The sequence below is a fragment of the Tinamus guttatus genome, unplaced genomic scaffold (assembly GCF_059628265.1).
Source record: "Tinamus guttatus ecotype Peru unplaced genomic scaffold, ASM5962826v1 Tinamus_guttatus_pri_ptg000260l, whole genome shotgun sequence".
Lineage (NCBI taxonomy): Eukaryota > Metazoa > Chordata > Aves > Tinamiformes > Tinamidae > Tinamus > Tinamus guttatus.
This window is the reverse complement of record NW_028288794.1, coordinates 1,677,155-1,687,987: the sequence shown is the minus strand read 5'-3', so window position 1 is coordinate 1,687,987 and position 10,833 is coordinate 1,677,155. Positions and strand designations below refer to the sequence as shown.

Here is a 10,833-nt window from a genome sequence, read left to right as displayed (position 1 = left end):
AGTTATTACTCTGTAAGTCCATAGTACTCATACGTTTTATATGAAAAGATTGTACATTAAAGAGCTTTGGTGTACCTTTCACTTTCATGAGCATTTTTCAAATCAGACTTCATACATTTTAAACTAAAAGTGTTGCAAAAGAACTTAGGCATCAGAAATGGGACTAAGAGAATTTCTATATAAAAATCTATTACTTTCACTTATCCCCTCAGATCTTTAGAATGCGTAAATATTTCCACTTCCAACAGTAAAGCTTAATCTCTTTGTGGAGATTCCAAAGATCCTCAGGCACGTAAAAACATATGTTTTCTGAAACTCACATGCAATTCATGGCATACATACAAAGGTAGATTAATACAACCATTCATGAATTATTCTGACATTGCTGCCCTGGCCCTTGCCATAGTATCCGAGCCCCTCCCATCCTTTCAGATACGCATAACGTTGCTGGCAAAAGGCAGTGTCACTTCTCTCAGCTGATTCTTAAGCAAAACAAGAAAATTTTGATATAATAATGAAGACTTTTTTAGCAACAAAGAAGATAGGAGAAATGTCCTGCTATCTTCTGTTTCACAGCTAGAAATTCTGAGAATATTAGGAAAATAATTACCTTTATTTTCTCTTTCCTTTTAAAAAATCTTGTTATAAAAGATTTGCCATAGATCAGAGAGATGCTTTAGAGAGTGACAGGGACTTGGCCAATATTTCACATCAATCTTAAAAATAAATAAATAAAAATAAAAAACTTTTTAATTGTAGTGTAAGTGTAATGTTACCTCTAAAGCAGCTGTTCTTAATTCTTGATCTATGCATGGAATTTGTTCTTCTTTACATAAGAATTAAACACTTATTTCTGGAAATTATGACTGACTTACCATAAGTTTACTTCAGTAACAAGGATTAACTAACTCTCAGCAACTGTGTTTTAAAAACATTGTAAACATCCTTAAACATCGCATTTGTACCCAAAATGTCAATGTCACACTGCAGTACCAACTTATACCTTGAACATTCTCTTTATGCTCTTGGTGGGTTGATTCTGATCTCGCATTCATTTTACAGTAATGTAACTCTATGCACTTCAGTGGAGTTGCATCTAGCTTTCATGACCTAAAAGAAATACAATTAGAAACAAACTCAGTGCCTGTTTCCTCTTCTTACTAAGAGTACTTTCTCTAAGAGTAGGTTCTCTAAATCTAAGATTGAAATAATTGCACTTGACAAGTGATTTTTTTTTTTTTTTTTTTTTTTGACAAGCATTAGGCTGTTTTTAGCACAAAACCCGTTTTCAGAAAAGAATAATGGGCCAATAAAGCAATACTGAATCCTGGCTACTTTCCAGTCATTGAGTTATACACCCACACAGTCTATTCTGTCCCGCTTCAGCTCTCGTACGTACAGTTAAATTACATTTTAACAGCTTTAACCAAAGTAAACGGTAATGTTTATTAAAATGAATGAGGAATATACAATAAAAACATAAGCAACTTAATAACAGGTAATCAAAATAATCAGTACAGTAAATATATATAAATGATATACACTTAAGGCTTTCATTCACAGATGAGTAGTAGGTACTTCACATTTCTATAAAAATCAGTTTAGATTCTTTCAGTGATGATTTCATCTCCCACAACTTTTACTGACTGTTTCTTTCTTTTCTTCTTGATTCTTATCAATCTTCTTTCACTTCTTTTTTTAATGAATCCTAAAGGTAAAATGAAGAAAATAAGTTTAGATATAACACGACTGAAATATACACAAGATTATCTGAAATAAAAAAAAAAACCACATCTTATTTTCAAAGAACTTTCTTAAAACTTGAAGAAAAAAAAAACATTCTGTCTTACCTAAAGTCTTCATATGACTGACCAATGCCTGGGTGTCTTACTTCTGTTCTTGTACATCTTTTACTGTCCATCCTTTTCTCTCTAGCTCGCTCTCTCCTCTTTCACACTCTTCTAAAACTCCACTACATTTTAGCATACCAGTAGTGATTTGCAAAGGTTGCAAGAATGTTTCAGCCTGCATAATGTTTGGCTTGTAAACACAAAGCCTGTGGCAATACCAGAAGCCATACCTTTCTTGCAGATGCTCAAGCATGATTTTCTGGAGGTGAAATTATTTTCATTCCCACCACAACCACTGTAGTGAAATGGCCGACATTTTCCTGTTACGTAGTTGTAGAAAAATCTTCTCTCTTTGGCTCTGCAAAGTCCTCTGTCCATAGGGGTCATACATAAAGAAGGGACAGGGGATGGATCTAGGAATATCAAGAAAAAATAAGTTTTACCAGTTACTTCAGTGCTGCAAATAGTTCACTGGAAATGCGAAATTGCATATAAAACACACACAGTGGACTTTAACAAAGACGAACAAAATTTTCTGTAATGACAATATTATATATGAGATTTGAAGCTCATAGAACTTCAAAATTTATGTGAAATTTAAAGGCAAATTTAATTCTGTTCGTATGCAAATACACACTACTTCAAATAAACATCTGTCATCTTACAAATACAAAAAAAATACCGAAGCAAATATCCTGGCCTTGAAGTCCAATAGCAAATGAAATCTTACCTGGAAAAAGGATTTTTTTTTTCCTACATATAGTGATAAAAATGGTAGTTCTGTAGTAGGAGATAATATCAAAATTTATTTAGATAAGATTCAAATGAACACAATATAGAAAAAAGAAACAAAATCTAGGAAGCTTTAAAAGTATAGTAAATATGCATGAAAATTATTGAAGTGGTTTTTCCTATTTGCTGTTAGGCATTTTGAAATCTAACAGGAGGTGAAAGAAACCAGCATATCTCATGTACTATTAATGTAGGTCTTTGCGTGAATGTGGAAAGCTTGACCTAAGCTTAGTACTAGAAGTTGCGCTATTGTAAAACTTGAAGGAATCCGCATGAGAAAGCTTGGAGCTGGCAGCCTATCAAAAGTTGAAGAGTAAGGGCACAAAGCAATGGGGATGCAATTTCCAAGGTCTGAATGTATAATAAAAGGAAAATATCAGGCTAGGTGGAAGATTTCTTTAAAGTTACAAAGCCAGGTAACTGTCAAAAAATGGTTTGCAGAAAGACCAAGTGAAAATTTTAAGGAGTAATTCAGCTTAAAACAGAGCTGAAGACATCCTCTTGTTGGAAGAGACAAGGTAGGAACCAGACGAGTGACTGCAAGCAATAAGTCATGAATTAACCTGCCCAATCCAAGAGGTTGACAAGAAAATATCCCAAATGATAGTACTACATTTTACTTGTCTTACAGATATTGTAACATCTGAAAAAGGCTTGTCTGCTAAGTATAACAACTGAAATGACATGGTGAAAAAGCATAAAGTGCTGTGAAAAAATGAAACAGTGACTTGTGGAAAGCAAAATACAATTATTACTATATTTGGCGCCCTCTCATCAACATTACACTATTCAAAATCAACCCTAAAAATGCAAAAAAATGCAAACAATTTGGTCTTTTAAGACCAATTTAATAATCATATTACATCTACTTTAAAAAAAAAAAAAAAAAAAAAAAACTCTACCAGTTGTAACTGGTAACTCTTGTGTCTAGAACTAACTTCATTTAGACCCTGTCTGGAGAAGATGTTAGGCTTCAAAGCATGTGTTGAGCAACATCAAAGAAAAATATACTTACCTATTTTAACCTGAGAATTTGTGAACCTAAAGAGAACAAAATAAAAAGGCTTGCTAGTGAAGAGAGGGGCAAGCTGCATCAGTTTGTTCAATATTCAGTAGACTGTAAATATATATTTTTTTAATATAAATTACTTATCTGTTATGTAGGCTTTCCAGAGAGGCACCAGAGTCCCCTCATGAAGTTCTCCTATTGATAGTATGCCTTAAGCAAGTAGTGATGTGATTACTGACGAATAAGGATTACTTAGGTAATGCATATGCATATCTTTCTAAAAATTGTATTGTTCTTTGTCTAGCATATCAATAAGGGAAGTGCCCCCAACACTAAAGAACTATTTCTGTTGATCTTTGTCATATTCAAAATATCTGCATATTCTTTACATTCAGATGCAGACAGCCCATAAAAAAAAAACTTGTTATCTTGTTAACTTGTTATGTAATATCTCATTACATATATCATTACATATTAACATCAATGTAAATGAACCCATAAATTAATAAATGTAAAGAAATGCTTTCCAATTTATTTTATGCAATTGTTCATGCTCTGTCTTCCACTTTGAAGCAATTCCTAAAGATATCAAGCATGTATTTCCATTGACAGAAACAGGCCTCAATATGTTAGGTTCAGCCCCTTTTATATGCTATGTTGATGCTATTCTGTTTATTCAAGTACGTGATTTTAAACCATCCTTAAGTATTCAATAGCAATATCATAAAACTAGATTATCAGGCAAAAAAAAATATGTGACATAGCTCATGAACAAGCAGAGAAAAAAAATACAAAAAAATACAAAATATATATATATAAATATTAAAAAATACAAAAAGATAAGGGACAAGCAAATCTTATAATGGAAATGAAAGCTTCCAAGTTGAATTGGTTAAAGATTTTTCAAGAGAAAATCTTTCTTTCAGAAAATGTTGATACAAAGAAATACAAAGTGTTCCTCTCACACATGCCAATTTTATCAAAACTTTTGAGATTAGGCCTTGAAGCTCACCTCAAAAGGAGCTTGAGAACTGGAATTCCCACCACTAGCCCTGCAGGAACTTCTCAGATGCCCTCCAAGTTTTACAACAACCAAAGATAGTGCAAATCTTGCCTTTTTTTTTTTTTTTCTTCTTCTTTAAGGACATTGCAGATGTTTGCACTGTTTTGGTTTTACTGACAGAACACATTCCCAAACTGCGAAATTTGATTTTTTTTTTTTTTGTGAAAAATGAGATCAACTAATTATAAGAAATAAGGGGCAGACACGAAAAGCCCCTTGTTAATCTTACCCTTCATTGTTACCTAAGCAACCTTTAAATGTGTGTGGTTTAATATTAATTCTTATAGCCTCTTTCTGAATGCTCTCTGCAATGTAAACAGATGACACAATCACACTTCAGACACATGCATATTCAGATTTATTTTATAGACTTATACCTACCTAAAGCAATCCCAACCCTGCATTGCAACAATAAACATTCTCCCTCAGGCCTAGCCAGGTTTGAAACATGTGGTAATGAACTGTTAATCGATGATAGTACAAAAGCAGCTCAAAATGGTTTTCATAAGCTAGATAAGAATTAATGCTTCTCATTTTTAGACATGAGAATGTAACACCCATAAAGGTTTCAGATTTACCGCACGATTTTTGATGTAGGCACATTTAAATTTGTCATTTCTGGTTGCAGCAAAGAGTGAAATAAAAGAAAAAATCTTCAAGTAGACAAGCTGTTACAAAATAGTCACTTAACAGTTCTCTACCGGTACAAAGTGGTACAGACACATTATCCCAAATGCAGTTGTGTTAATTTATATCAGCAAAAGATCAGGCCCTGACTTTGAGGAATATTAACAGGAACAGAGTCTACGTGCCAGTCCACAGTCACAGCTGAAAACTGACTTTTGAGCCTGCATTCTCTTTATACTTCACAAGTCAGATGTGGAGTATGGCACTAGTAATGTCACACCACACATTACTTCAATCTAAAATCAGAAGGTTTCGTATCTGGGTTCACTTTCTCCGACTTCCCCAGAATAAATGCTCAGATCTTGCAGAATAATGAGGCCAGAAGAGTCTTCATTCTCTGCAGGATGTGCATTGCTGAGTGACACTACTAGGAGATCCATGTTATGTATTGAATGAAGAAATTAGTTTTCATTCGGCCATGAAGGAATTTTCTGAAGATCAAGAACTTCATTAGAAATCTATTAATCTGATATTCTCACAGTTATACACACCATCAATAATCTGCATATTTTCTTGAAATCAAGACGAAATAGCATTTCAATTGCAAGGTAAGGCATCCTATAATGCACAACTGCTTGCAATTCTTAAATTTATTAAAAACAAACAAAAAAAACCACACACACACACACACAGACTGATCGACATGTAAAAATAAATCTTATGGTAGCAGACCAGGTATTTCGATTGTGCTTAAGAGGATGAGAACCAGCCATTCCCTCTCAGACAGTCCATCCCGACTTCACACAGCCTGAAAGGTTCAGGTTGGTACCACAAGGGCAGTAAGTGGCTTCAGGGCGGACAACAATCGTATAGTCCTGCACTTCTGTGGGGAGGAAAGGGAGGAATCTTCAGACTTTCCTTTGAAACTCACCAGTCCTTCCCGGGCCATGTTTCTTTCCTGAGTCAATGATGCTTACTCCAGGCACCATTAATCCTTCAGTCTTTCTCCTACCAACCTACTACCTTCACCTCTCTCTCAAAAAAACAGATCCTACAGAAAATTCAGTAGTCCTGATATAGCCAAGAACCCTTCATTTTCAGGATCCTCTGAGAAAATGGAGTGAAACATACCTTTTTGCTTCTAGAGGTTAGTTATGTCGGGGATTGGGAGGTTTTTATCGTGAGGAAAAATCTTCAAGAAATGTATATACTATCATGTTCTTACGCTTACTACCAGATCCTCAATCACGCAAATATTTCCAGTAAAACAAGCTTACAAAAGCTTTACCATTCTATATAAAGACATTTTGATAACTGTGCATTGATGCTATTTATGTTAAAAAATAAAAAATAAAAATCTGTCACAGAAACTTACCTCAACCCAAAATGCCTGTGATCGCAATGCATCAACAAGAGAATACAACACACATTCAAGCTTCTTTAGATGTATATTTTTTGGCAAAGAGCACAGAAATATTATCCTGTATCTCCTTGTTTTATAGACCATATAAAACACAAAAACCTTAGTGAATCTGCAAGTGATCACTCAATCCCCAAAAATACCAGTAGGTGCAAATGCAAAAAACCAACAGAAATTCTTGGTAGGAATGCTCAGTCTTTTTCCAACTGTTTCTTGTTTCCTCTTGCACAACTGTGGATCATAAAAATGACAGGCCTCAAATTCAAACACCCTTTACAGCATCCACAATAACCAGCGGTCTATAGTGCACAGCCCCCAGCTACACTGTTAAAACCAAGCCTCTGTGGTCCTGAGTCTTGTTTGCATTGTGCCACACATCAGTGCAGCACACCCAGCCGTAAAAATAGACCCCAAAGTAATTTGCACTGGCTTTGGTCATAACCACTTTCAGAATGGGGTTTAATGTGACCTTAGTGAAAACAAGAAATTAGTATGGAAAATGGGCCATATTTCATAGTCCAAATACGGTCTTAACGGGTGAAAGCAGTTTTAAATCAGGTGTCAATCAGTAAAAAAGTATTCTTTTGACTGAGAGAACTGAGCACCACTATTTGGGTCTTTGAGATTGGTCTTTAAATCTTCCTAGGAAGCACACACTTTCAGAGAACAAGATTTGGTCAGTGCTGCAGTCTGCTATATCCATAGAAGATGGCTAAGAAGCAATATATTACTTTATCATCACTTTTTCTGCTAATGAAGATCTTTGACACAGACAAAAACCTGTTCTTTAGTTGGATATATTGAAACACGTGTGGAAATGAAAAACCAAAGCAGTGCCTGCCTTTAGCAGATCAAAAGCTGGAACTGGAAAAGCAAAAACTCACCAAAAAAACTGGGAATGCGGTCCCGTTCCTCCCCTGGGAAGCTACCGTTAACAATGTTGGACTGCTTTTCATTTGGAACAGTTGGTAGTAAATTTTCTAAAATAAAAAAAAAAAATGAGGAGAGTGGACAATAAGTGATGGATCTTCTAAACACTGCAAAGTTCTAAAAGTAACCTGTGACAGGCACCCATTTGCCCTGCTCCATGGTGTTACTACTACTACTAGAAAGAAACTTAACATCTGACCTCCAAAGTATATGAAACCCATGTTCTGATGCAACATTAGGCTGGATTCTTTTTTCTCCCTTAATTTTATTAATATAAGACTTAAATTGAAAACAATAACCACCTTATGGTTATTACTGTATTACTAGGAAACAGTCTAGCCTTCGTAATTGTAACTCTCTTTCAAGATATGTACTATTACTAACAACCAAACGTCTACAAAACTGATTTAAGATATAAGTCCCCTAGCACACTGGAAAGTGAGTGAGCAAGATGAGGAGTCCCTGCATTTAAAAAAGACAGTAACAGTTAACTTTGAAAAAAGTAAATTCTTACCAAAAAATCCAGGAAACTGGTTAGGCTCTTCTGGGGAACTACTGTTCATGGTGTTTGGGTGATCTTCAGTTGGAGCAACTGGCAATAAATTCGCCAAAAGTAAAAGAAAACAATGATTTTTAAAAAAATCTATATCAACATTTTAGTATCTCTACCATTCTAAATAAAGTACTTTGATCTACTTTAATAACAGCAATGATCCCAAAGCATCTCCCTTTTCTTGTTAATATAAAGTTACAAGGAGATGTCATTCCAGATTAAAGTTAGGGAAAGAAAAGCATCCTGGAATTTTTGATCCAAGAGATGAAAGCGGAATCGGAGCCCATGAAAAATGCTTCAGGGAAGGTAGGCTCTGTAGGCCTAACTTTTTAAAGTTCTCAAAAAGGAACCATAGTGGATCTGTCTTATTCTAAGTTTGAATGAGCTTGCCAAGAGGATATTATGAAACAGTCCTGGAAAAAGGCCCATGAGAGAATAGCAAGACAAAAGTGTCTGGAGCCTTGGGATGGGAGAACGTCCTATGAAAAAAATGAAGTACTCGGAGAAACACAGAGGTGTTACAAAGGTTACTGTATTCTGAAATAGAACAACTCATAAGAATTCATAGCAGGAGGAAGCAGAAGGATGATCTGGGGTCAGTCTAAATGCCTGTTGCACAGCCTCAGAGGCCTGGCTCTATCATCCAGAGGAGAAGGAAGTGAACATTCCTCATTCCTCAGGTTGTGATTCTTTGGTGGGAAGCCAGCAGGAAGTAAGGAAACAGCAAAAGAGAAAAACAGTGAAAACAGAAATTCCTATTTTGGAATGTCTTTTAACTGTGAGAACTAGTTTAAAAAGAATATAATCAAATGTATAAATAAATATTATATATATATACATATATATATTTACATTTTTAAACATTATAAAGCCAAGTAACTGGCATATCTTAGGTAAATTATGAAGCCTTGTGTGGCTGACAGAGGACCACAATAGGTCTGTTTCTTGATTCCCTTTTATTATACTCTCTGCACTACTGTAAAGACCCTGCCTTCTTCAGTGTTGGTACCCATGTTTTCAGAATGCATTTAAAAATTTCATGGAACTTTTATGTTAGGGAGTTGAGTTTATAATATTTATCATCTCATCACACATTTAATGGAGAAATGTATGATGCTTTAAGGAATGAGGAAACTCATGGTGGAACATATCCCTTCTCTGGCTGAAAATGATGTCACTCCAATTTCTCCATCTGTCTGTACTCTAACATTACTTTTCAAGTTATGTATCACATATATAGCTTCTTATTTCAAGTTAAATATATGCAGTGATATGAAAATTTACAAAAATTAATACTATGTGCTTTCATACATAGGTTACATAATTATTTTGCAGGAATTTGTAAAATTAAAATATATGCAGTTAATTTTTTGATGTGAAAAAGGTAAAAAAAAGTAGTTCTCTGGTTAATTAATAGTGCATTTTGGATTTATAAAAATTTTCCTTTTTACTTAATGTTTTTTCTTCCTTATATATTTTTATTAATATATGAACATGTTAGCTTCGAGTATAAATTAGTGCACGTTCTAGGTCCACTGAGTTACCTATTTTTTAACCTCTGAAAAAACCCTAAAAACACAGCATTTTTTTAGACAATAATAAAGCTAAGAATCACAACAACAACAACAACAACTTACAGCTGCTTTGGCAGGTAGCCTGGCATTCTTCCAAGTTCTTAAAGTTGTTCTGGTTTCCTAGGCACCCACCATACTTGAATACTTCACATATCTTTGTCTCTTTGTTATAGAAATACCTGGAGAAATAGCCTCGGCAAATTCCAGGGTCTTTCTCATGAAAGCAGAACTTTGGCTTTTCTACAAACAACAGTAAAGGATGAACAAGGTTGGGGGGAGGGAAAAAAAGGCAAAAAAACCCCACACATTTTAAGATAACTATTGAACTGAAAGAAGTTTATAAAATAAACCTGCAACCCTGGACTAAACACAGCTGCTTTGTTGAACTGCTTTTGTTCTAGCTATAATATTGCAAAATTGTGTTGGAACATTATAGGGACACTTTTGTTGCTTTTTCTTCTCTTTTCAAACAGGCAGGATCCAGTAAATTATATCCCGGAAAATGAGGACTGATGACATCTTTACATGCCCTCCTATGCTCAAGCTCTAGGAAGGGGAAAACTAGTTTTTACTCTATTTTTTTTAATTCTATTTATGTACTTATTTTACTTAATACTAGTGTGAGTTATACAGAAAGAATTTTTAAAATAGAAGGAAAAAGGAAATAGTGTTTTTTGAAAAAAAGGAACAAAAAAAAAAATCTAACAATGCATTTTGTCTGCGACAGACCACTGCTATAAATAGATACAGGAAACTGGGAGGCAGAGCAGCTATTCTAAGAATCATTTTTCAGTTCCAGTTCCTCATCTGCAATCTGTAATTACACTACCAAGCAATAAAAAGTTAGTAAATTAATATAACATCATTTTATTAAATATCAAGATAGGTTATCATGGCTTCTGACAGTAAAGAAAAACACATAACTAAAATACCATCCCCAAATGTTGCTTTTTTCATTGTATTTATTTTTTTCTCTAAATTGTAATTTCAAAAGAGAAACACACAAGAATAATGA

At 34.4% G+C, this 10,833-nt stretch overlaps 1 protein-coding gene across 1 annotated transcript in view; it reads right to left on the bottom strand.

Moving 5' to 3' along the window:
• Positions 1 to 1,515: 1,515 nt before the first annotated feature.
• TFPI (tissue factor pathway inhibitor) overlaps positions 1,516 to 10,833 on the bottom strand; it is a 29,707-nt gene continuing 20,389 nt past the window's right edge. The window contains exons 5-9 of the mRNA XM_088526988.1: positions 9,882 to 10,058; positions 8,206 to 8,298; positions 7,646 to 7,741; positions 2,081 to 2,263; positions 1,516 to 1,708 (exon numbers count right to left, since the gene is read on the bottom strand). Of these exons, the coding sequence (XP_088383114.1) occupies positions 1,602 to 1,708; positions 2,081 to 2,263; positions 7,646 to 7,741; positions 8,206 to 8,298; positions 9,882 to 10,058 (656 nt within the window). The 3' untranslated portion in view covers positions 1,516 to 1,601. The remainder of the gene's footprint in view (positions 1,709 to 2,080; positions 2,264 to 7,645; positions 7,742 to 8,205; positions 8,299 to 9,881; positions 10,059 to 10,833) is intronic.